We start from the raw sequence: 27286 nt of genomic DNA, 5'->3' as shown, positions 1-27286 counted from the left end.
ACAGAGGCTTCATGTTACTGGGCTTTTACCACTTGGAATTTGTAAACCAAATCCCAAACGAGGTTTTCCATTTATCAGTGAAAGCATGCGACATTTTTCTTCCTTATTAAGAATGGTATTAAGAGCGTTTATGAGAGAGAAAAATAAAACCTGATTTCCAAGTTGTCAAAAAAAACATCATGATATAATGCCATCAGTTTAGCCAGCAAACAAAATGGCCAGCATAAACGGTTACAGGAACTCCCACAGCTGTGAGCAGCTGCCGTTGCAGCAAGGCAACTCCTTTCTCTATCATTTCTTCCATCTGGTTTATTTCATCGTGCAAGCACTCTAGCACACAAAGCGGCACTCTTTTGGGGACGGCAGGATGCGAATGTACCCACAGCTTCGTGTTATTCAGTCTCCCAGATACAGAGAGCAAGACTTTTCCAGGAAGATAAGGGTTCACTCGGCTTAATTCCCTTTTCCCCGTCTGTTTGCACCAGAGGTTTCATTTGGTTGCACAGTCCTGATCTCCCGTCCGGTAACGATGACCTTCAGTGGAAGGATCTGAGGCAGGAAGGGGCTGACTTCGCTAGGGGGTGGGCGGAGGAACAAATATAAGCTATTGCACTTCTCATTTTCACCTGCTTTGAAAACTTTTTTCTTTTTACATGAAAGGGGTGGCCAAGAACCATTTTTGCTTTAACTTGCAAAAAGCTAGGCTACGCCATTTGCGTGGTGATCATTATTTATTTATATACTCATTAATGGGTAAGGAAGTAAGGCTCGTCTGAAGCCAAGCAGGACCCCTGTAGCCATGGTTTCCAACGGCACGAGCCTCCCTTAGGTGAACAGCTCTTTGCAAGTGGTTTTGTTGGCAATTAAGCACGGTTACAGCCCTGTGAAACTAAGCATCTGTACACCTGCTCTGAATGCTTAGAACCAGTGCCTGCGAGAGGGATCTAGAAGTCCAGGCAGGCTCTGCGGGGCTGGGCTGCAGGAGCCACTTAAATAATCACAGTAATAACTAAGAGCTGCGAGCGTGGAGGGCTTGCTCCTTAGTGCCTTTACTACATTATCTCATTTAATCTTCCCAGTCAGCTTCGCAGGAGTCACTGCTGCGGGAGGCCCCACAGACATTCTGGAGTTGAGTGCCCTGTAGAAACACCTGGGCACCTGCCCCTCTTCCCCGTGCCCGGATGCAAAGCCCGTGCAGGGTGAATGAGGGCAAGCTCGCCTCCCCCGGGCTTTGCTTTTTCACTTTTCAACTTGTAATTATTTTCTAATTATAGAAGTAATGCCGGCTTGCTGGAAAAAAAGAAAGAGAAACCCACAGGAGTATAGAAAGTTAGAAGACTAAATGCCCCATCTCTTCTGAGTTCCCCGCTCCCTCTCATGACCGCTGTTAACAGTTGGGCTGAGCCATCTAGACTTTTTAATGTGTATGTAAACACATGCAGCTTGCATGTGTTTTGCTCTTCAACTCAATTTTTTTTTATGTCAGAATGTGCACGGTCTTCTATTCTAGGTAACAGGGGCCTACTAGTACTTTGTATAAATAAATCTCAGATTCTAGATGCCGCGCAAGTTACAGTGCAGGGCGGGGGCCAGCCCAGTAAGTTGGAAACATCGGACATAAAAACGCGTCCGATCCGCCTGACCTACTAAGCCCTCTAGGTAGCAACACGGGACGCTGGAGCGTCTGTCGCTCCCCCTCGTGATCTGCCTGGCTGGGAGCTGCTGCAGCTGCCCAGCTTCACAGGAAAAAGCACACTGCACATCACGAGCCCGGGCAAAGATCCAAGTCCAAAATTCAAACGCTCCCTGCTGAACGCGTTTCGCTTTCACGCCATCCTAAAGTTGGAAGGTCGTAGGTCAAGCAGCTTGAGTTGGGGCTGGCTGTCATTATGTGGTGGCTTACTGACAGGCACTGCAGTTGTTCTCATGTGTGCTCGAATACGACAATGCTTTAATCAACGCCCTTGTCTCGATGTCCCTGGATTCCGACATGCTTGTTCAGTGTTTCTGTAGGGTGGATTCCTACCGGAAGCTATTGGACCATAATAGAAGCACATATACAATTTTGATAAATAATGAGATTGCTTTCTAGAAGATTGTACCAATTTATACTCCTGCCAAGAGGGTATGAGAACATTCATTTTCAATAGAACTCTCCTGGGAGTTGTCTCAGATTTTCATTTTTGCACCCCTAATTAGGGAAAAGGTACCTTGAAAAATTTTGCATTTTGGGGGTGGGTGTTTGGCCTAGTGGATAAGAAACCCTTGTCCCATATTGTAGTGCCAGGTTCTATGCTCAGCTCTGGCTCCTGACCCCAGCTTCCTGCTAAAGACCCTGGGAGGCAACAGTGATGGCCCGAGTCAGTGGGTTCCTAGCGCCCATGTGAATTGAATTCCCAGTTCCTGTCTTCAGCTCTGGTACAACTCTGATCCTTACAGGCATCTGGGGAACCAGTGGATGGGATCTCTGTGTCTCCCTGTCTTTCTCTCTCTCTTTCTCTAATAAGTAAGTAAATAATATTTAAAAATCTGCCCGCCTTCAACGGAGTGACGCTAAGCATGGTTTCTTTCACAGGCATGCTGGCTGTTTGTGTATCTTCTGTGAATTATTCCTGTCTCCTGTGCAAGCTCCCTCCTCTCTGCCTCTCATCACCTCTCTGCATTCCCAGGATCTCGACAGTCCCCGCCCACCTCACTTCAATAGAAGGAAATAATACGGAGGGCAAGGGCAAGGGCAAGGCTGAAAGAAAGCAGGTCCTGAGGTATCAGAGAAAGGGGCTCCCGGGCTCCCACGCGGGAGCATTTGTCTTTTGAAGGCACCTGCCTGAGAGGCAACGTCACCTCCAAAAACTGGATCGCTAATGGCACCATTCCAGGCTTCAACGGGAAAAATACTTGCAGTGGGAAGACCTAGCTGGCACCCCCATTATAATATTGAGTCAACGCTTTCTTTTCTATCTTTGTTAGTAAACAAAGCCTTTAGCTAAGTATTCACACTTCCACATATTAATCGAAGGAGTCCATCAGAAATGCAGACAAAAACAGCAGTATGCGATGCTTGTCAAAGCGTTGCTTACTGGATCAGAACACTGAAAACTATTTTAAACGTCCATCAGTGAAGAACAGGTTAATGACAGTTTAGCTGATACGTCTGAGGCAATGCAGTTCAGAATCTATAAATGATGCTGGAAGAAGTATACATTCCACGTCGCTGGAAATTCACTTTACATTAACTACATATATGCAAAGTGGAAAACCCACCAGAGGTAAATGTATTAAAATCCCAGCAAGGAATTATATCTGGGGAACAGAGACATAGATAACTTTTTAATTTTCGTTTTTGGACGGTTGGGCATCTTTCAATTTGAGGAGTGAACACGTAGTACTGTCTGAACAGAAAAGTTACCTTTAAATGATAGAAATCCTAAAAAATACTTTATGGAATTATTTTCACAGATCATTCCCTTTGAACCTGGAGATCACTGAGAAATCACACAGCTCCTGCCTTGCCAAGGTTCAGTGCTCAGTGACTCCTACCTGAAGGAATCCATGGCCACACCCATCTGTGACTGGGACCACGCCCTCCAGGCGTCGCCTTCCCAACACCCAACTCCTCCAGTCTCTGCGGGAGCCTCAGGCTCTCTCCCTCTCCAGCCCAGGGCCCCACTCTCCCCAAGCCCTGTTGCGCCCCCAGCTCCTGGCCTCACTCTTATCTCACTCACTCTTACCTGGGTCCTCCAAGCATCTTCTAAGTTATATCCCTCAACCCCCCCTCCCATTTTTTAACAATAAGTTTATTTATGTGTTTTTATTTATTTGAAAGGCAGATACAGAAAGAGAGGGGAGAGAGATCTTCCATCCACTGGTTCTCTTCCCAAGTGCCTGCAACAGCTGGGAGTGGGTCAAGCCAAAGCCAGGAACCAGGAACTCCATCCAGTTCTCCCACACTGGTGACAGGGACCCAAGTACTTGAGCCATCATCTGCTGTCTCCCAGGGTGTGCATTAGCAAGAAGCTGAATGAGAATTGGAGGCCAGACTCAATCCCTTATGGACTGGGATGCCAGTACCCTAAGCAGAGGCTTGACTCACTGTGCCACCATTCCTATCCCACCAGTCTCCCCTCCACCACCGCAAATTCCATTTCAAATTGAATTTCTATATTGCTGCTTCCACTCTAGGAAGCTTTATAATGCGTGCACAAGCAGCAATACACGAACTATGGTTGATTACACATTTGTGATTATTTCTGTAATTTATTTTAAAACTAGGCATCAAACCTTTGGGCAGACTTGCCTACGCTATTTGAATTGCCTAATGCACAGTGTTTATTTGCTAAAACTGTCACATCTCACAGGCCTGTGTTTCATCTGAAAGCCCTTTTGTTATTTTCCAGTGGCCTCAGCACAGTTTTAACATCAAGAACGGTGCTGGACCTTTTATCTCTATCTAAGACTTCATCACTCTCAGAGATACTGCACTGATATAGAGCACTGCTTCGGAAGGATTTGACTGGCTCTGTTACACGGCAGGCACTGTGCTAACTGCCAGGGAACTACGGAGTGAAAGTGCACCTTTGCTGATATGCAAAAGCTTACAGTGTGGATGGACAGGCAGACAAGTCCCTAATTTGATGCCGTACTGGTGTTAGGTGTCCCAGCTTCTAACCACACACACAGCACAAGGGAGAGAGGACCTGAAGGAGGCTGTTATCCGGGGAGGTTTCCAGGGGGACCCTTGAGAGGTCTTAAAAGGTATATGTAGTGCTGGCTGTATCACTCTGTAAACACTGTAGCATTTATTGGATCACATACTTAAAATGTGCAAAGGGTGGACTTTATAGCTTGCCAATTAGATCTCAACAAAGCTATTAAAAAAAAAAAAAAGATGAGGGCAGGTGCTTGACCTTGCAGTTGAGATTTCCTTGTTCTACATCAGAATACCTGGGTTTGATATCTGGCTCCACTCCTGATTCCAACTTCCTGTTAATGCAGACCCTGGAGAGCAGGGATGATGGCTCAAGAAACTGGGTCCATCCCACTCACACAGGTGACCTGGATTGAGTTCCTGGCTCCCAGCTTTGGCCTAGGCCTAATCCCTGAGCCTGTGGTCATTGTGGGGAATGAGCAAATTAATAGAATATGCCACCACTTGCATCGCCAGCTTCCTATTGAAGCAGTAGTTCAAGTCTTGGCTGCTCTGCTTCCTATCCAGTTCCCTGCTAATGCACCTGTCAGGGCAGCAGAAGATGATCTAAATGCTTGGGCCCTGGCCACCCACGTGGGAGACCCAGCTGGAGTTCTTGGCTCCTGGCTTCACCCTGGCCCAGTTCCAGCTGCTGCAGCCAGTTGGGGAGTAAGCCAGCAAATGGAAGATCTCTCTTTTTTCTCTCTCTCTGGTTCTTTCTCTCTCTTGCTCTGCCTTTCAAATAAATAAATAAAATCTTGTAAAAATAAATATGTTAGAAAATGTATAGACCTGGGTCAAATACACAAGAGGGGAAAGAACATCTTAGAGAGCGAGGAAGAGCAAGGGCAAGTATGAAGCCAGGAACCAGTGCGACAAGTTGGGCAGCCTGCCAGTCCTTGGTGAGGTGGGACTGTAGGCTAGATGCAGACAGCTCAGGTCTCCAAAGGGATTTAAGGAACAGAATCACAGGAGCAATTTGGCGGTCATCGCATGAATGCAGCGACAACGATACGCTGGGCACCTGCTGTGGTTTTTTTTTTTCTTTCTGTTATTGACCCAAGGCCCTTCCTCTGCCAAGTCTAAAATAGGGAAGAAGTTTGAAGAAAAGAAAGAACCCAGTTGCCCAAGCACTCAAACACAAAAATGTTTTCTAGAAATCATTGAGGTCCCACCTCCCTCCATCTAGGCAGATTTCTGTTAAACCATCCTTGACATGCCCTGCTGAGGCAGGGTCCCCGTGGGATGGCCATGGGCTCAGAACAAGCATTCTCCTATGGCCCCTTGCAAGCCCAACCACACACGGGCAGCCCCTGAGAGCAGAAAGTGCTCTTTGCCTCGTGACCGTGTGTGCTGGTCCAGTGACACGAAGCACGGATGTGAGGCCCTAGCTTCCCAGGAGCTGAAGATCACTTACATGGCACCTGGTGGTTGGGGCCTCTGGGACAACAGTAAGCAGGGTTCCACGGAGTGTGTGCGCAAGGGTTGCAAGGCTGCACATGTGCACATGCTGAGTACCTCTGGGGGAACTCCTTGGACTGGAGCGGGGCCGGAAGGTCCTGAGGGTAACACACAGAGGTCAAGGGCAGAGGCCTTTCCAGCTGCCGGATGCCCAGGACATCTTGGGGCTGGGAATCGTCTGTGCTGGGCGGGTCTGGGGCTTCGTGGTTCCTGTGGGGCTGGGCCCACAGCCATGTCTCTTGGCCGCTGCCCCGGGAGTCTGCTGAGGCATTAGGTAAACTTTGGTCGGATTTGTTGGCGTCATGGCTAGCGTCACGAGAAGCTGCTGAAAGCTGAGATCCCAGCCACGGATGGTGCTTTCCCAGAAATGAAAACTGACGCTCTGGGAGGAAGGCGCCAGCCCCACTCCCAGACTCCTGTGCGCTGGCTGCAGAGGAGCCCGAGGGATGGTCTTCGCTGGGCTCTGGGTGCCTGCTGCAGAAGCTGTCGTCACTCTCCTCCAGGATTCTAGCACGCAGGCAGGTGACCGCCTGGGACACAGGCCACTGCGGGCTGGCGAGCGCCAGAGGTGGAGGAGCCTGAGCTGAGTCCCCAGGGGAACCGTCAGGGGTGCGGGGTGCCGACACACCGTGGGGTGCCGTGTTCCTTGTGCCGGGAGCAGGTGGTTCTGATTCCGCTTCCAGGGAGTCCTCTGGGATTGCCTTCAGCAGCTGGCTGGGGTACGGTTCTGACTCATCAACCTCCACAGGAATACTTCGGCTCATTCTAGTTCCTGGAACAAGAGAAAACATGCCACAGCCTCAGCAGACAGGATCAGTTCCCGGAGTCCCCACTTTCTGACCTCAGGGGAACTCACTCAAGAAGTGGTTTACATCAACAGTCGTGTGACACTGGTGGGGGTGCAGAGCCCCGATCCCATCAAACTGTCTCCTTATTCCCCCCACCCTGGGGCAAAGGCTCTAACGCTTATGCAGGTATTTTATCTGCACGGCAACTCAAAGGCAAAAACACCTGGTTTGTGACTGGCTCACCCTGTGGTGGAAGGCAATCCTCAGCGGGTGGAAATCAACCGCCAAGTACTAAGGAAAGAAATTATATCGTGACGTGGGCTGCTCCTTGTGTGTTTGGAATCATGGGGAAGTAAGTCCCAGTAACTGATCCAGAGTGAGCTCCAAAACCCATGAAGTGACAAACAGGAAGCAAGGTGCAGAACACGCACGCTGTGCACATTTGCAAGCGCGTGTCTGCTCGTGTATGTTCCGCGCACGTCTGGAGAACCCAGACAGAAGGACACCAGCTGCCTCTGAGGATGGAACCAAGCCGGGAGGGGTGACTGGAAGGAAGAGTTTGCATCTCTCGAACTTGTACAATTTGATTGTTGCCTAATTAAAACAATCAATAACAGTTAAACAACAGCAAAAGCAATCCCAAGTTGAGAACATGTGGAATAAAGGTCACAGTGACATTTTCGACTAAACGACTTGGGGTCATTTGGAGGATTTAATTCCTTCTGGGCACTGTGCCTGCAGCGAAGGTAGCACTGGCCATCTGGTCTGTGATGAAGCAGTTAAACTGAACCTGGCCTTTAACCACAGTCCAGGCAAGGTGGCTTTTATCCATAACAACAGAACTCTTCAGCAACCTGGCAGGCTAGGAAAGAAAGCAGTCTCCCCCCATCATTAGTTGGGTTGAGATGATGCCTTGGCTCAAGGGCTGGAGGGAAGCAGGCCGGGGAAAAGGCTACACGCAGGAGCATCTGGAAGCTTCCAGAAGCCTGCAGGACAGATGTAGTGAAAGAGCAAACAAGTAAGTGAAAAAGAAAAAAATAAACATCCCAGAGGCTTGGTTCTCGGTCAGGTCTTGCACCTCCCTGGCTTCAGGTTGGAGAGGCGGGGGGGACTGTGTGTGGATTTCTACTTGGGAGCCACACAGCGTTTCAACCACAAATGTTTATGGAAGGCTTGCTGTGCCTCAAGCCACGAAGCACGTAAATTATTGTTCGAGGACAAGCTTTAAAGAGTATGCATTCACGTTCCCCTGCGTCCTGTGCCCGGTCCAAAGGGATGATGAGCGCTTGCGCGGTGTGGCAACGCTCCGCTTCGCAGAGGTGGAGGCTGCAGTTTGCCACCGGAGTCCTCGCTGCCTACGGAAAGAGACATCTCCCCTCTCCAGTCCCTGCCAAATGAACCATCTCTGACACCTGTCACCCCAGTTCGTGTCCAGTGCACCCACCCACTGCTGCACAACCACCCTGGCACTGCTTTCTCACACAACAGGAAGCGCCTTCGGCTCCTAACTCCTGGCCAACCTCCCTCCGTCTTCCCCTTCCCTTCCCAGGCTACGTGTGTGTCCCTTGCCTCCCGGTTCATCACTTCACCTGATTGACCTTGCAAAAATTCCCAAGTATCTAACTGCAACCAAACATACTGCTACTTTTTAGTGTTTAAGAATGGTCACCACTCTTTTCCTTTCTTTCCCAGGATTTGTCTACAGCTACGAAACTCGATATGCCATCAGCTGGGCAGGAAGCCCCAGTCTTGTCTCAAGGGCTGGCTGAGTGCCCTGCAATCTCCCGTGAGCGTCTGGGAGCCCAGAGCTGAATGGGACGGCGAAGAGAGGCAGAAAGGGAGCCCGCTCAGGGCGGACTAGCTCCTGCTGCCGGTTTCTCAAGATGTGATTCGTTTTCATTCTTGGCACTTCAGGTACAACTGTTTACTTTCACCCTGGGTTTTCCAACATGAATGTGCTTCCCTTCCAAGAGAAAAAGCTGCAAATTCTATTCTTCGAGCTGAGGGGCCTCCAGGGCTTGGAGGAAGCTCATCTAAAAGAGGACAGAGGTGGGCGTTGGGCCTGGCAGTTGAAACGCCACCTGGGATGCCCACATCCTTTCCTTCCCTGGGAGTGCCTGGGCCCAAATCCCAGCTCCCTTCTGGATTCCAGCTTCCTGCTAATGTACAACCTGGGGAGTAGCAGTGAGGGCTCAAGTAGTGGGGCCTCTGCCACCCACGTGGGAGACCTGGATTCTACAGGCTCAGTACTCATCAGAAACCAAAAAGCACCCGCATGTTTTAAACACGCCACTAGCAAATATCTAAACAGCAAATGATGACCGAACTCCGCTCTGTGTTCAATTTGGTGGTGTGTATCCCCCTGCTGAGGCATGCATTTAATTCTTTTTTTTTTTTTTTACTTTTTTAATATCTATAAGTGCTACTTAATTCAATAGGAACAAAAGCTATACAGTGAAAATTCACAAAATTATTTCCACAGACACAGACACTGTCCCTACCATCCAGGTGCTAAGAGAGAAAACAAACACACAGGTGAGCAGCGGCTCTACCCCAGGGCCTTTGCTCTTGCTGTCCCCTCTCGGAACACCATTTCCCCACACATCTGCCTGGCTCACTTCTGTTCTCTTCCAGGTTCTCTCTCTCTCTCTCTCTCTCTTTTAAAAGATTTATTTATTTATTTATTTATTTGAAAGTCAGAGCTACACAGAAAGAGAAGGAGAGGCAAAGAGAGAAAGAGAGAGAGGTCTTCCATTTGCTGGTTCACTTCCCAGATGGCCGCAATGGCCAGAGCTGGCCAATCTGAAGCCAGGAGCCAGGAGCTTCTTCCAGGTCTCCCACGCAGGTGCAGGGGCCCAAGGACCTGGGCCATCCTCTACTGCTTTCCCAGGCCATAGCAGAGAGCTGGATCGAAGTGGAGCAACTGGGTCTCCAACCGGCGCCTGTGGGATGCCAGCACTTCAGGCCAGGGCTTTCACCCGCTGCATCGCAGCGCTGGCCCCTCTCCTCCAGGTTCTTGCTCGGATGTCACTTCCCATCATTTTTGCCTATGTTCCTTCTCTTCCCCCTCTCAGAGTCATCACCACCTTAGATCCTACCCAAGGCCTATTATAAATACATGAAAATACCTAACAATCCCTTGTTTGTTTACTCCGTCTGCCCTCCCTCCACTATTCACAACCATGTTCCCAGCACCTAGAAAGCTTTCTGGCCTTAGTCAGCACTCAGTGCAGATTTGCTGAATGCAAGAATGAGTGATGAATGAGGACGATCAGAGAAGAGACAGAGCCATTCATCGGAGGGGTCACTGACAGGGAGAAGGCCGTGGGGGCGGGGCTGCAGGGAGGTCCCAGGGGCTAAACTCTCAGGCCACTTGGGTGACCCCTCCTCCTCCCTCTCACAAACATTATTTATGTCCACTAGGGGTCAAGCCTCCATGGTGGTCCTGGGCCTTATCTATGAGGTCCTGCCCATGGCAGCATCTGCCCCAGGGCACACATGAGGGAGGGGCACTTACTGGGGTCACAGAGGACAATTATACCCCAAGGTTACAGCAGGGGGGCCACAGCAGATTAGTGGATATGTCAGAGCCAGCAGTTTTATTTGTTTTGTCTTTATTACGCTGTGGCATAGTCGGTTAAGCCTCTACCTGCAGTGCTGGCATCCCATTTGGGCACTGGTTGATGACCCGGCTTGTCCCCTCTTGCGACCCAGCTCTCTGCTGATGGCCTGAGAAAGCAGTGGAACATGGTCCAAGTCCTTGGGCCCCTGCACCTATGTGGGAGACCTGGAAGAAGCTCCTGGCTCCTGGCTTTGGATCATCCCAGCTCTGGCCGTTGCCACCATTTGGGGAGTGAACCAGCGGATGGAAGACCTTTCTTCACTGTCTGTAACTCTACCTCCCAAATAAATGAATAAAAAGAAATTAGGGACAGACATTTGGCACAGTGGTTAAGTTGTAGCTTGGGAAGCCTGCGTCCCATGTCAGAGTTCCTGCTACACTGCTCCCAATCCAGCTTCCTGCTAATGTGTACCCTGGGAGGCAGCAGGTGACGGCTCAGGTACTTGGGTCTCTGCCAGCCACATGGAGACTTGGATTATATTCCAAGCTCCTGGCTTCGAAGACCTGGCTGTTGCAGGTATCTGGGGAGTGCACCAGAGGATGGAGGATCTTTCTGTGTTTGTCTCTATGTCTCTGTCTCTGTTCTCTCTCTTTCAAATAAAATGAAAATCAATAAATTTTAAAATTGAAGCATACTGTGTAGGTATGCCACCCTTTGTATAAGACTGTAGATGAGGGTACTTCAAAAGAGTTGGTGGAAAGTGGAATTTAAAAAGTTAATTTGGGTGCAAAACTGAACATGCACATAGGTGGGTATTAAGCTAGGAAGAGGCTGGTCCCAGCGAGACCCAGCCAGCCTGAAACAGTACGCAGGCTGGGCCTTACTCATTCTGATCTGATTCCAAAAGCAGTCGTTTCTCTCCTCTGGAATCCCATCGCCCGAAGGACCGTGATCTCTGAAGAGTCTGACCAGCATCTTTCTTTAAACCTCTCTGTCACGTTCTCTCTCTCCAAAGCCTCTCACTTAGGGCTTCCTTTGTCTGCCTGGGCCCGAGACTGTCTCTGTCCAAGCAGCCTGGTTTTGCAGATCTGATCTTATGCACACATCAGCAGCCTTGACATCCCACGTGACGGCACTCCCCTGCTGTTGCGTTCGCAAAATCTCCCATCCTCCTGCACCTCTCCCCTTTTTTTCTGCACACAGCTCTCTGTCAAGCTCCTTGAGCTCCTGGCTCATGTCTGCTCCTAGCAACCTGTTCCCCCTCTGGCACATCCTGCCTTCAATTCATAGTTTCTCCAAACAGAGCCAGTTCATTTTCACAACACCACATTTCTCATCTCATTGCTCTTCCCCAATCTGCTTTTTCTCCCATCATGTGGCCTCCTTTGGTGCAGGCCCAGTAGACCCCGGCCTGCGTGGGAAGCAAGTCACTGGCAGGGCACATGCGAGCAGATCTAATACCCACATCCACAGTTAACTGTGGCTTCTGCCTTCCAGATGGGCTTGCCCTGAACCAACATGGAGTTCTAGGATGTGGGGAAATATGCAGTACGTATGTCAGTGCTTTGGATTCAGACTCCGTATGCTGAAATTCTTTCTCTATCTGCTGCACAGTCAGACCTGTGACCTTGACAAAATTATTTCACCTCTCTGAGTCTCATTTTCCTTGTCTGCAAAATGGGGGGAAAAGCAACACTTGCCCTATAGGGGTGTCATGAGAACAAAAGAATATGTAAATCACTGAATGTAGAACGTGGCCCACATCAAGCCCTCAAAAAACAATGACTATTTTGTTCTTTCTTACTGCAAGAAATGATTTGGCTATAGAACTTTTTAAAATAGATTTGTTTACTTATTTGATGCAGAGAAACAGAGAGAGCACGAGAGAGAATCTTCTATCTGTTGATTCACTCCCCAGATAGCCACAACAGCCAGGTCTGGACCAGGTAGAAGCCAGGAGCCAGGAACTCTATTCTGGTTCCCCACATGGGTGGCAGGGGCCCAAATACTTGAACTATCATCCTCCACTACCTTCCCAGGCGCATTGGCAGGAAGCTAGATTGGAAGCCCAGCAACCAGGACTTGAACCAGTGTTCCAGTATGGGATGCAGGTGTCACACGTGGGGGCTTAACCTGCTCTGCCACAACACCAGCCCCCTGTGGAACTCTTTCTTTAGACTATGTTCCCTGGTTTTATACACAGGTGCTAACATTATTACATGAACTCAATGTATGGAGAGTGTATATATATATATTTCTTAAAGATGTATTTATTTATTAGAAAGGCAGAGTTACAGAGAGACAGAGACAGAGGGAGAAGCACAGAGAGAGAGGTCTTCCATCCGCTGGTTCACTCCCCAAATGGTGGCAATGGCCAGAGCTGGGCCAATCCAGAGCCAGGAGCCAGGAGCTTCTTGCTGGTTTCCCAGATGGGTGCGGGGCCCCAAGCATTTGGGCCATTTTCCACTGCTTTCCCAGGCCATAGCAGAGGGCTAGATTAGAAGTGGAGCAGCCGGGTCTCAAACCGGTGCCCAGATGGGATGCTGGCAGAGGCTTTACCCGCTACGCCACAGCATCGGCCCCGGAGATTATATTTTTAACCAAGAAATGTACAATGTGAGTCATTTCCAGCACATTCTATACATAACATCTCATTTGGTCCTTAAAACAAGCCTGGGCCATAAGCAAGGCAAGAGACACCACTTTGGCATTCTTATGTTACACACTGTGCTTGGACACTTAAACTAGCCTAGATACATTAACCAGCTTAAACACATTAACCAGTTTTTCGAAAGTCAGATCACAAGTGTTTGGTGAAGCCAAATCTGGCCTATAGATCTCCTAGTTCTTTCCAGTAAACCACATAGAACAGGAGTTGGCAAACTCTATCTGCTAAGGGCCAGAGAGTAAACAGTTTCCAGCCATGTGCCATATGCTGTCTCTGTCTCATATTCCGCTTCTTCTTAAAAATGCAAAACCCATTCTTAGCAATAGGCCAATGCAAAAAATATCATGGGCTACCTTTGGCCCAACGGTTGAAGTTTACCAACTGCTGATATCGATGATGCTGATAAATCAAAATGCAAAGCTAATGACATACTTAAGAAACTTCACCCTGTGTTAGCCAGCATTTGTTCATATTCATTACATGGTTACTGTGTGTGAAGCACTGTTGTAGGAGCTGCCTGTATTCACTTACTCTATTCTCACAGCTGCCCTATTTGATTGTTACTGTTGTCAGCCCTGATATTTTGCAGATGGAGAAATTGAGGCACAGAGTAGTTAAGTAACTTTCCCAAGGTCGTATGTCCAGTAAGCAGCACAGCAAGGATTCAAACCACACCTGCGCACCTGGTTGGGAGCACTGAGCTGGTTCAGCTATGCAGGTGGGAAGGGGGAGTCACACAGCCCCTAGAAGCTTCTGGAAAAATAATGTGTTTGTGAACCATTCACCTTGAGGCTTAAAAGACATGGAAGCACACCACCTGTGTTCCGTACAGGATTGCCAGGCGGGAGCCCTAGGGTGGCTTTGCTTCATGCCCTTACAATGGAGGGTAGGGGATGAAACTGCAGAAGCATCTTGATTTGAGAGAAGCACTTGATTGGATCTCATTAAATTTTAATCATAAACTGAATTCAAAATAAATTGAAAACGGGTTGACAGAGCACAAACAAAGGGTGATGATGAATGGTGGTGTGCACAGAGAGGGGAGATCTTCCAGGGGACGACTCTGAAGCAAGGACGAAGGGATTTGATGAAGGTGTTGTGTCCCTGGAAGAAGACAAATCGCATCGCAAGGAACAGAGGGAGGGCAGGAGTGCACAGCCTGAGTAATTAATAAACCGCGTGAAAAGCTCCTAAATAATCATGCTCGGGGCTCGCCAACCGCTGGGATTTTTTAAAGCATTCTTTAGGTCAACGACACAGTGGAAGAGGCCTAGAGACACGCAACAGGAGTATTGCAGGTGGATTTCATTAATAAATATATGAATTTACAGCGGGGAGGATCAGATACTTTCAAATGATAGATTCTCAAGGCTTTATATCATTCCCCCAGAGAGCAATTTTTATGAGCATCTCAAAGTCATGGATTTAAAAAAAAAATCTGTAAACCCATTAACGTTGGTTCTTCATTCACTATCCCAGTACATGCAAACGTCCATAACGCTGGTTGGCTCCATGGACGGTTGGTTTTGAGTGAACTGTTAGGCTGTAATTCAAACTCCCATGATCAGATTCTTCCAGGTTTCCTTGCAGAATTTCCCTGACAGACAAGTTCTGCCACTAGGTTTGCCAGAGGATTGGCAACCGCGGTGAGCCCCGGAGACCAGGGGACACTTACTGGCCTTGGACACAACCCTGCACCGTCAGCTCCCCAGCAGGCTGGAGGCCCTGACCTGCCGATCTGCGTCGTGGGTCTCGGGGAGGCCCTAAATGAGGAGGAGGTGGACTAGCGGCCTGTAGCAAGCATTTGGAGAACAACCTCAGAACAGGCCACGGTTCCGCGCTGTCATCGTTTTATTTTCTTTTTTCAGATAAGACGGGTCTCTCCCAGCACACATTTTTCATCCCTAATTCAGTCCAGGCCGCACAGGGGAGAAGAGGAAGGGGTGAAAAGGGAGGGAAAGGAGGAGAAGAGAGTGGAAGGGGAGACAAGTAAGGAACCTGGGGAGACCCTGAAGTTTTTACTGCCCTAGGTAGGGATTTGGAGAGAGCCTTTTTTTGTAGTGGAATTTGGGTATCTCCTTGGGTCTGAGAAGGGCAGTGGGAAGGGAAGGAACGGATGCAGGTGAAAGGCAAGTGTGTTCTAGGCTAAGCCGGTGGCCAAGAAGGGCCGGGAACAGCTCAGGGTAGGAAGAGAGGTCAGCGATGGGAGGGGGAACCTTGACGCTAGGAGGGGAGCAAGGAAAATACTGGAATCCTGAGCTCAGGAAAACAATGAGGCAGAAGCTGCCAAGTTTCCCTCATCGCAGGAGGAGCTGCCAAGACCCCAGGCAGCCTGGGCCTGCGGGGTGGGGGCTCCAGTCAGTCCCTTCCTCCCAAATAGCTTGATTTCAGCTGCCTTATCAGGGAACCAGGCCAATTGGCCCAGCTCTGAGCGCCGCCACGTGGGTGAAAACCCACCCTTTCCCGGCCAGTTTACAATTCTGGTCTCCCGCAACGTATGCGCGCGCACACCAGAGTGTGCACCCACCCACCCACCCACACACGCACACGCGTGCGCGCGCACACACACACACACACACACACACACAGGCACAGGGTGGGCTGAGCAGCCAGCCAGCCAGCCGAGCACATGTGGGCTCCTGGGAGGCCTCCGGGCACGAGACACAAAGAATGTGGGAGGGAGACAGGACAGCCTGGGTTTCACCAAGTAAAAATGTCTTGGTGACAAGGCACTGGGAAGAAACAGGAGAGGCCCCGGGGACAGCTTCTGGCTTCCAACCCTCAGATGCTTTCTCAGGGAAAGGCTGCAAGATTGTTTGGATAAGGAAATGCGATCAAACAGTAGGGGTCACTTCCCTGGGCCTGGAAGGAATGTACAGTTGCATGTGCCTCCCTGGTGCTCTTTCCCCCTTTCCTGGACTTGCCTGCGGTGGCCTGCAATCCGCATGTGTTTTTCAAGACTAATCTAAAATTGCCTGCAGCAGGAAAATGATTTGAATCCAGGATAGTTCTGAGATTTCCATTCTGGGAGGGGCAAAACGTAGATTTAATTTAGACAAACTACCTTGCCATGATCTATCTTTCTGAGTGCCTATTAAAGAGCGCCCACGAATATGACTGCCTCCTCCTCCTCTTTTAATTTTCAGAGCATCTGAAAGTCACTAACTCCTTGATCCTGGGAGAAGCAGCCATTAACTCTTGCCATCTTAGCACCCTCCGAAAATGCATAGCCCTGAGTGAAGAATCTTTCTCCCCGACTTGAGCGTACCATGCCCAGCCTCAGCAGCCCACGCAGCAGAGTAACGGTGCCATGCCACCTCCCCCCTCTCCCCCCATGAACAAAGACTGGGGTGGCTTTTGTGGATCAAAGCTAGGCTGGCAACCCAACAACTAGCCTGATTTCAGAAAATACTGCGTCCTTACTTGAAAGTAAAACCAGGAACTCATCGCATTGAAAATATCTTGCCATTGCTGGCTTCTCCCATCGCGGGATGGTGGTGGGGGGATAGAGAAAGGCCACAGCAGGGTCTTGATACCCCCCACAGAAACAGGTTAGCCTTTCTGAAGCCCTGCACCAGCCCCACCCATCAGCTAGAGCCTGGACTGACAGCGAGTAATCATCCCAAGGAAGCAACAGCCATGCAAAAAACACAGTGGTGCTTTGGAAAAGGTTAAGAAGTCCATGTACACGCCCTCTAATGATGCATCTCGTCACAGTCATCACCCTCACGAGGGGTCAGCATGTGTCTCACCGTTTCCTTCCCATCCCGCTAAAGGCCCCCACACACTGACTGCTGGGGCAGGGGTGGTTTCCAGCTCCTGAGGAGCGGGCAACGCTGGCTCCCGGAGCCGGGGTGCCTGCCAGTTCTCTGGCCCATGTTGATTTTGGTAGCAAATGTGTGGGGACGATCCTTCCTTCCTGGGTAACCCAAATAGGATGTGAACTAACTCAAGAAATCCCTGGTTTTCTCCATTATTGTCCAGAACTAACACTGGTGCCTACAGTCAAGGCAGCCGGGCCCCGGGTGACTTGCCTGGGCCCCCGTGCCTCGCTCCAGCTTTTGGCCTGGAGAGCAGAAAGTCAGGAGGAGGCAGAGCCCCTGTGAGGCCTTTGATGGGTGCTGGCTTGAGGGGAGGGGTGCAGGGAGGGCAGAAAAGTACGAAGGAACCAAGTCCTTTTCCTCCACGGGCTAACGAACTGGTAGCAGGACGTAAAATTTATATAGGTGAATTATCAGCGAACAAAACAATCTTCTAAGACCACCCACTACGGCTACCCCTCCGGGAGTACCTTACCCTTGTTTTGTTAGAAGAGAATTTAGACCTGGTGAGTTCACCCTCCACCCGCCCTGCCCCCAAACACTTGACTATGAAGAAATCCAGGCTCCAGGAGCCAAAATCAATTGCCTAAGTCATGGCACTCCAAGGAGTGGAGCAAGAACTTGAAACCAACTTTCTCGTCTTCCTTTGTATTATTTATTTGGCCTCTTTCCTCCAGTTCCTTTAAAATAATAATAATAATAATAATAGCCTCCTAATCCACAAGACCACCTTGAACTTGAAACTCCCAGGAAGCCTGATCAGCTTCTAAGGTCAAGGACTAGCATTTATCCCCTTCGCTGGTTGCTTTTAGCGCCAGCAGTGGTCTGGACCGCTGCTTGGGAGGCGGGTGGGGGCTGCGGGGGAGAGGCCCGGGAGGCAGCTCGCAACTTCCTGGCCCAAGAATGTCATGTTGATTTTTTTTTAAAACCCCCCCCACCCCCGCAGGAAACTGGGATAGAGAAAATCTGGGAGTTTTCCTTCCCAGGCTGCCGCTGGCTGACGTGTTCTGAGGCTGGAAGCCAATGACTTAATCCTTGCCATCCCTGGCTCCCTCCTCGGAGAAATGGGGCTTGATTTCTTGCTCGAAACTTGTGGGGACACCAAGTACCTAAACAAATGGTTCCCAGGCAGCTCTGAAAAGTACCGGCGTGCGTGCCTCCTCTCCCCCAAACAGCTCATCGCGCCTGGCCCGTCTGGAACCCTAAACCAGCGGCACGTTCCCGAAGCACAGAGTCAGCTGTCATTTTCCCAGCCCCAGCCGCTCTCCGCACGAACAAGTGAAGTTTCAAGGCCGGCAGGGGCGGTAGGCAGAGGCCAGGAAGGCGGAACGTTTCAAGAGAGGAGAAAAGACAGCGTTTTGGAAAATGGGTCAGTGGTGAAGCAATCAGGCCGGCGCGCAGCAAAGCCGGGTAAACTTACCTTAGAACCGCCACGGCCGGACAGCCCGGGGCCCCAGGGTCGTCGGCCTCTCCAGGTTCTCCGCGGCAGGTGCCTCCCTCCGCCCTCCCCAGGCCCAGGTAAGTTGAAGAGCAGGATCTGAAGCCGGAAGTGGAAGTTGTATGCAAATCTCTACGGAGGCTAGGAAGCTTCGGCTCAAAATCTCCCTGTGGGCAGTGAATCAACGGGCGAGGAGTCACTTTATTTCTTAAAACAGAAACCTCCTGCGTTCACTAGAGAGGGCCAGTGGCCAATAAGGCTGCGTTTTTGGTGTGTGTGTGTGTTTTTTTTTTTTTATGTCACCACCCAGCTAAGAGGCTGCGGAGGAATATGGGGCCCGTGGTGTGACGGAGGGGCCGTGGCCTGAGAAGGTGTCTCCAGGACCCGAGGAGATGGGGCAGATACTGGGGAGGGGTGTGTCGCTAGAGCTTCTTTCTGTCTCCTGGGACTGCTTAAAACACCAGCATTTGCTCCAATAACCGTGGACGGGGGACTCACTGCCTGTGTTCCCACACTGCTCACGGGCACACACACACACAGAGTCCTCCCCTGGCGGCATTTTTCTTCTTTCTTCATTTTTTCTTTTAAAGATTTATTTGTTTGAAAGGCAGAGTTACAGAGAGAAGGCCAGAGAGCGAGCTCTCTATCTTCCATCTGCTGATTTATTTCCCCAAACGGCCGCAACAGCCAGGACTGCGCTAGGCTGAAGCCAGGAGACTGGATCTCCATCAGGATCTTCCATGTGGGTGGCAGGAACCCCAAGTACTTGGACCATCTTCCACTGCTTTCCCAGGTACATGAACCGGGAGCTGGATCAGAAGTGGAGCAGCCAGGACGCGAACTGGTGGTCATATGGGATGCCTGCATCACTGGCAGCAGCCTAACCCACTGCTCAGGCCCTGGGGCCCCTGGCTGCATCTTCCACAACCTCGTTGTTTAAACCCTACGGGATTTATCATGCGGAAGAGCTGCTGGGAGCAGGCTGATACCACAGCAATGCGCGGGGACGTGAAGATGGCTAACATGGAAGGCAGCACAGGTGCCAGGCGCTTTGGAGGGAGACCGAGGGAGGTACAAACCCAGCCGTGGCACTGGGCCACTTGCGGTGCTCCTGGGGCTGAACTTGTCTGCCTGTTGGGGAACTCTGAGGGTCAGCTCCCTGAGCTGGCTCAGTCTCCACCCTCATGTGCAAAACACTCCCTAGAGCACCCCACCCGACGGGGCTCAGCAAGGACATGTGAGTCAGGTTTTCTATGTCCTAAAAGTAGGAGACTATGAGGGGACTTCAGGAAGTTCAGGGAAAATGGAATGGAAAGATAAAAATTTTAAATATAAACTTCATTTCCCAACATAAACTCTACCAACTTCAAGACATTTTTGTCAATAATACCAGCCAGTTAGTCCATCCCTAAGGAGCTGAGAGTCCTGAGAATTTGTCCCGAAGCAGTCTTTCCCACCATTGACTGGAAGCAAATGAGTGCCCTTTAAAGTGTGTGCTTGTGTGTGTGTGTGTGTGTAACAAAAAGAAGTCAGAAGTAGCCAAACCAGGACAGTAAGGTGAATGCCTAACAATTTCTCATTTAAACTCTTGGAAAATCGTGCTTATTTGATGAGAGGAATGAGCCAGAGCATTATTGTGGTGGCAAGCAACTCTCTGATGAAGCTTTCCCAAGCATTTTTCTGCTACAGTTTTGGCCAGCTTCTTCAAATCACTTTTTTTGAAAAGCAGAGTTACAGAGAGGCAGAGGCAAAGAGAGAGAGAGTCAATCTTCAATCCACTGGTTCACTCCCCAGATGGCCACAATGGCCAGAGCTGAGCTGATCTAAAGCCAGGAGCCAGGAGCTTCTTCTGGGTCTCCCACATGAGTGCAGAGACCCAAGAACTTGGGCCATCTTCTACTGCATTCCCAGGCCATAGCAGAGAGCTGGATCAGAAGTGAAGCAGCCAGGACTCAAACCAGTGCCCGTATTGGATGTTGGCACTGCAGGCAGGGGCTTTACCTATTTACGCCACAGCTCCGGCCCCTTCAAATCACTTCTGATAAGTAGATGTCACCATTCTTTGACCTTCTAGAAAGTCAACAAGCAAAATGCCTTGAGTCCAAAAAAACCTGCTGCTGTGACTCTTGACAATCTGCTTGTGCTTTGACTATTTCCATCTTTCAGTAGCCGTTGCTTTGCTTATGCTTTGTCGTCAGGGTATTACTGGTAAAGCCTGGATTCACCTCTTTTTATAATTATTCAAAGAAATGCTTCTGGATCCTGATCCCACTTGTTTAAAATGTGTATTGAGGGGCTGGCACTGTGGCCTAGTGGGCTAACACTCCACCTGTGGCACCAGCATCCCTTATGGGTGCCAGGTCTTGTCCTGATTGCTCCTCTTCTGATCCAGCTCTCAGCTATTTCTTGGGAAAGCAGTGGAAGATGGCCCAAACACTTGGGAGACCTATAAGAAGCTCCTGGCTCCTGGCTTTGGATTGGCCTAGTCCTGGCCATTGCAGCCATTTTGGGAGTGAACCAGCAGATGGAAGATTTCTCTTTGTCTCTCCTTCTATCTGTAACTCTGCCTCTCAAATCAATAAATAAAATCTTTTTAAAAATTTGCATTGAAAGCTGTGCTCCTGTTTGCAGCTGACCAGGGCACAATGATTTGGGAAGCCACCAGGCAGAAAGTTTGCTCTACTTGCATTTTTCAGCCAGAATTGTACAAGCTAAATGAGTTGAGCTGTCTATGATGTTGGCCGTTGTTTCTGTCCTATTCTTAGGACATGAACAGGAACGATCTTTTCTTTGCAGACTGATGTGCCTGGTCTACCACTGGGGGCTTCATCCTTACATCATCTTGGTCTCTCTTTAAAAGAGTCATATATCTCTAAACTGGGGATTTCTTTGGGGACATTGTCCCATTAACTTTTTGTAAAGCACGAAAAATGTTCACCATTTTTCTTCCACATTCCAGATTCACAATAAATTTTTTTAAAGATTTATTTTATTTATTTGAAAGACAGAGTTACAGAGAGAGGTAGAGACAGAGAGGTCTTCCACCCACTGGTTTACTCCCTAGATGGCTGCAATGGCTGGACCTGCGCTGATCCAAAGCCAGGAGCCAGGAGCTTTCTCTGGGTCCCCCATGCGGGTTGAGGGTCCCAAGGACTTGGTCCATCTTCCACTGCTTTCCCAGGCCATAGCAGAGAGCTGGATCGGAAGTGGAGCAGCCGGGTCTTGAACCGGCGCCCATATGGGATGCCAGTACCACAGGCCAGGGCTTTAAACCACTGCACCACAGCGCCGGCCCCATAAACTGGGGATTTCTTTGGGGACATTGTCCCATTAACTTTTTGTAAAGCATGAAAAATATTCACCATTCTTCAACACTCAAGATTCACAATAACTTTGATGTCTGTTCTTACCTCAATTTTGGCAGAATTCATGTTGCTGTGATAGGAGGTCTTTTCAAACTGATGTCTTACTCTAGTGTCTCAAACTAGATCCTGTTGAACCATATTATAACAAGTTAGTGCAGGTTTATTTTGGCATAAGAAAGTGTTGAGGTGTTGTGGCATAGCAGGCTAAGCTGCCGCCTCCAACACTGGCATCCCATATGGGTGCTGGTTCGAGTCTCAGATACTCCACTTCCAATCCAGCTCTCTGCTAATGCTTCTGGGAATGCAGCAGAAGATGGCCCAAGTACTTGGGTCCCTGCAGCCATGTGGGAGACTTGGTAGAAACTCTTGGCTCCTGGCTTCTACCTGGTCCATTCCTACCTGTTGTGGCCATTTGGTAAGCAACCCAGCAGATGGATGATCACTGTGTGTGCGTGTGAATGTGTGTGTGTGTCTTCTCTCTCTGTAACTCTGCTTTTCAAATAAATAAAAAAAATTAATTTTTAAAATTAACTTTAAAAAATTTTTTATTTAAAATTGTATTTGTTTATTTTATTTATTTGAGAGGCAGAGAGAGAGCAATCTCCTATCCACTGGTTCACTCCCCAGGTACTTGCATCAGCTGGGGCTGTACCAGGCCAAAGTCAGGAGAGCCGGGAACCCTAGGTCTTCTGTGCGGATGGCAGGGACCGAGTACCTAAGCCATTACTTGCTGCCTCACAGGGTGTGCATTAGCATTAGCAGGAGTCTAGAATGGAAAGTAGGGCCAGGACTTGAACCCAGGTATTCTGGAATGAGGGAGTCCCAAGTGGTGACTTACTTGTTGTACCAGATGTCTATCCCCTTGAATTTTGAAAGTCTACTTGTATGACTTTTTTTTTTAAGCTAGCATATAGGGGGATAGGCATGTGGCACAGTGTTTTATGTCATTGCTTGTGACACTTGCATCCCATGTCAGGCTGCAATTTGAATCCTAGATGCTCTGGTTTCAATCCAGCTTCCAGTGAATGCATCCTGGGGAACAGCAGGTGATGACTGAAGTTCTTGGACCCGTGCCACCCATGTAGGAGGCCCAGACTGTGTTCTGGCACTTGGCTTCATCCAGGTGCAGCACTAGATATTGCAGGCATTGGGAGAGTGAACTAGCAGATAGAGGATAACTACCTCCTCTTTTTCTGTCACTCAGATTTTCAAATAGATGGAAATCAGTAAACATTTAAAAATAACATAGATGTGTTACATATGTTTTTGTACTTCCTTACACCAGAATATTATGTATGCAGCTGTTAAAAATCATAAACATTGGGGCCGGCACCGTGGCAAAGTAGGTTAATCCTCTGCCTGCAGCACCAGCATGTGGGTGCCGGTTCTAGTCCTGGCTGCTCCTCTTCTGATCCAGCTCTCTGCTATGGCCTGGGAAAGCAGTATTAGATGGCCTAAGTACTTGGGCCCATGCAATCCACCTGGGAGACCTGGAAGACGCTCCTGGCTCCTGGTTTTGGACTGGTGCAGCTCTGGCCATTGTGGCCATTTGGGGAGTAACCAACAGAAGGTAGACCTTTCTTTCTGTTTCTCTCTCTCACTGTCTGCAACTCTACCTATCAAATAAATAAATAAAATCATTTAAAAATCATAAACATTTATTCATGTATATACATATCTCTGCTCATTAGCATGGAAAAGTGGCTCTGAGACATTATTAAAAAGCATTGCCTTATTTTTGCCTATATAAGACAGCTAAACGCACACATACTCACATACCTAGATTCATGTTTGTTCATCACTAGTCCTCAGCTTTTATCACACTGCCCAGAACACTGTAGGCAATCACTATACATCTGCTGAATAACCGAGTGGGAGATGTCTGGAAGGATGTATGCCACACTGTTTCGGGGTAGTCACCTCAAGGGAATGAGATTGGAGGAACTAGGTGAGAATGGAGGGTTGTTCTATTATATACATGTATGCGCTCTTTGTGTTTTTGTTTCAACTATTTTAAAAATTTACTTGAAAGGCAGAGACACACACACAGAGAGCAAGAGAGACAGATAGATCAGAGAGCTCTCCCAACTACTGCTTCCCTCCCCAAATGCTGAAGCTAGGAGCTGAGAACTCAATGTGGGTCTCTTATGTGGGTGTCAGAGACCCAACTTCTTGGGCTGTCTCCCAGGGTCTGCACTGGTAGGAAGCTGGAATTGTGGCAGAGATAGAATCAGTCCCAGGCACTACAGTCACAGTGTGGGCATGCCAAACAGCATCTCTGCCATGCTAAACTTCCTCACCTTTAAAATTTATTTGAGGGCCAGAACTGTGGCGTAGCAGGTAAAACTGCCACCTGCAGTGCCGGCATCCCATATGGGCACCAGTTCAAGTCCCAGCCGCTCCACTTCTGAACCAGCTCTCTGCTATGGCCTGCGAAAGCAGTAGAAGATGGCCCAAGTCCTTGGGCCCCTGCAGCTGCGTGAGAAGACACAGAAGAAACTCCTGGCTTCTGGCTCCAGGCTCCAGATCAGCTCAGCTCCGGCTGTTGTGGCCAATCAGGGAGTGAACCAGCGGATGGAAGACCTCTCTCTCTCTCTCTCTCTGCCTCTCCTCTCTCTGTGTAACTCTGACTTTCAAATAAATCAATAAATCTTTAAAAATTTATATGTGTGTATATATATATATATGATTTATTGATTTATTTGAAAGGCAGAGTGGCTGGGAGGGGGTGGTGTCCGGGAGACAGAAAGAGATCTTTCACAAACTGGCTTGCTCCCCAGATGGCTGCAACAACCAGAACTGGGCAGGGCAGGGCCAAAGTAAGGAGCCTGGAACTTTATCCAGAGCTCCCATTTGGGTGGAAGAAGCCTATGTACTTGAGCCATCCTCTGCTGCTTTCCCAGGCATGTTAGCAGAGGGCTGGGTTGGAAGCAGAGCAGCCAGGACTCAAACTGGCACTTGGATGTAGGATGCTGGCGTTGTGCTGATGGCTTAACCCAACACAGGTGACAACATTTTAATTTATTTGAAAAGCAGAGAGAGAGGGAGACAAAGGCACTCTCTGATTTCTTACTTCTACAAGAAGAATGTGGTATTTTTTTCATTGAAAAAGAATACAATTTCTTTTTCTAAAAGAAGTGTGTATATATTGCCTTAGCCTTGAAATGTCTGCTTCAAAATTATTATTAGAATTATCTCTTGCGGGGGCAGGGAAAGCAGCATTCTGTGGGAGAGACAGTTGATGAAAGAAGGGCCAGGGGAGGAAGAGGGCGGGAACGAGGGCCGGGCAGGGGTGACATGCTCTTCCTTTCTCAGATGGCCTTAAATGGGCCGGGCTAAGCCTCCCAGCTGCTCCCTGCGGGGGCTCGCCTTGGAGTGCCATCCCTCAGGAAAAACCAGCGCCATCTTTCCTTGTGGTTCTCCAGCTGTTTGCCTGAGGGCCCTAGAGGGGGCGCACCAAGTGCTGAAGCTCCGCTTTTAATTGCTCTGAGCTGGGCCTGCCTCCTGTCCTCAGGTATCCTGCACAGCCAGGTGCCTGGGGGAATGAGCTCATGGCTGGGAAGCCTGCTTGGAAAGCACCCTGGGGTGTAAGCTCATCAGTGAGGGTGGCCTGAACCTGGGGCACTTCAGCCTGAACACCGGGAGACGGGATGAGGTAGGGTGAGGAGGTGGGAATGACAGCACGCCCAGCTGTCACTGTCACCATTCTAGGGGAGCACCTCGTCACCCAGGACTTAGCGCCCACACTCCCGCCTCCACCAGTCCCATGAGTTGCATTCACTGTCACACCTGCCTTACCTCTGAGGCATCTGAGAAGGCTCAGGGACATTGAGGAACTTCTCCCTGGGCACACAGCTAGGCCAGGAGCAGGATTCAAACCCAGAGCCTGCCTAACTTCCGAGTAGAGGCTATTCTGCCCCCCGCCCTCCAGTGCCTTGCTGTAGTCTGTATTTTCTACATGATTGGGTGGAGCCCAAGTGATTTGCTTTCCTTGCACACCTCTGGAGAGGGGAAAAAAGGTGTAGGCAATGAAACAGTGGGGTTGCTACTCTGCCAGTCACTCTGGTGTTGTGTTTCTACAGTAACAACTGCAGGATAATAACAGGTAGGGTAGCAAGATGTGACTCAGCCCTCTCCTGTTAAAAATCCACGAGATAGAGGGTGCTGGGCATTTGGTACAGTGGTTAAGACATTACATCCCATATTGAAGTGCCTAGGTTCGAGCCCCAGCTCCGCTCCCAGTTACAGCATTCCTGCTAATGCAGACACCGGGAGACAGCAAATGATGGCTCAGGTACCTGGGTCCCTGCCACCCATGTGGGAGACCTGGAATGAATTCTAGACTTCCTGCTTTGGCCAGGCCCAGCCTGGCTGTTGCAGGCATTCGGGGAGTAAACTAGTGAATAGAAGATCTCTTTCATTCTCTCTTTGTTGCTCTGCCTTTCGTGTGAATATTTTAAAAATTGGAATGCTGGCTGGTGCTGCAGCTCACTAGGCTAACCCTCGGCCTGCGGCGCCGGTACTCTGGGTTCTAGTCCCGGTTGAGGCGCCGGTTCTGTCCCTGTTGCTCCTCTTCCAGTCCGGCCCTCTGCTGTGGCCAGGGAGTGCAGTGGAGGATGGCCCAAGTGCCTGGGTCCTGCACCCGCGTGAGAGACCAGGAGAAGCACCTGGCTCCTGGCTTTGGATCGGCTCAGCGCGCTGGCCATAGTAGCCATTTGGGGGTGAACCAATGGAAGGAAGACCTTTCTCTCTGTCTTTCTCTCTCACTGTCTAACTCTGCCTGTCAAAAAAAAAAATTGGAATGCTTATTATATTTTAAAAAGCCCAGAAAACATCATGTATTGGTGAGGATGTGAAGAAACTGGCAACCGTGCACTCTGTTCAGGGGGCTGTAAAGCGTGCACCTGCTATGGAAAACAGATGGCTGTTCCTGCTGTGTGTCTAGATCTCTTTCAAAAGAACTGAAAGCAGGGGCTGGAACAGGCATCTTTACACCCATGTTTATAGCAGCACTAATCAAAGAGCCAAGAGATGAGTGGCTAGGGGTCAGTGTGGTGGCACAGCGGGTCAAACTGCCACTTGCAATGGTTTGAGTCCCAGCCACTCTGCTTCCAATCCAGCTCCCTGCTAATGTGTCTGGGAAAGCAGCAAAAGATGGACCCAGTGCTTGGACCTCTGCCACCCAGGTAGAAGACATGGATGGAGCTCCAGGCTCCTTTCCTCAGCCTGGCCTAGCCCTGGCTGTTGCAAACATCCAGGATGTGAACCAGCAGATGGAGGATCTCTCACTCTGACTCTCCCTCTCCCCCACCCCTTTAACTCTGCCTTTGCAATAAATAATCTCTTTTTAAAATTTATTTGACAGAGATATAGACAGTGAGAGAAAGAGAGGCAGAGAGAAAGGTCTTCCTTCCGTTGGTTCACTCCCCAAATGCTGCCATGGCCGGTGCTGCACTGATCCAAAGCCAGGAGCCAGGTGCTTCCTCCTGGTCTCCCAT

The 27286-nt window shown here is 49.5% G+C and overlaps 1 protein-coding gene across 1 annotated transcript in view; it reads right to left on the bottom strand.

Annotated features, from left to right (window-relative positions):
* TRAF3IP2 (TRAF3 interacting protein 2) overlaps positions 1-18602 on the bottom strand; it is a 44834-nt gene extending 26232 nt beyond the window's left edge. Inside the window, 2 exon segments of the mRNA NM_001270479.1 lie at positions 6102-6917; positions 18406-18602. Of these exon segments, the coding sequence (NP_001257408.1) occupies positions 6102-6909 (808 nt within the window). The 5' untranslated portion in view covers positions 6910-6917; positions 18406-18602.
* Between the last annotated feature and the right edge of the window lie 8684 nt (positions 18603-27286).

The sequence above is a fragment of the Oryctolagus cuniculus genome, chromosome 5 (assembly GCF_964237555.1).
Source record: "Oryctolagus cuniculus chromosome 5, mOryCun1.1, whole genome shotgun sequence".
Taxonomy (NCBI): domain Eukaryota; kingdom Metazoa; phylum Chordata; class Mammalia; order Lagomorpha; family Leporidae; genus Oryctolagus; species Oryctolagus cuniculus.
This window is presented reverse-complemented; position numbering and strand designations above follow the sequence as displayed.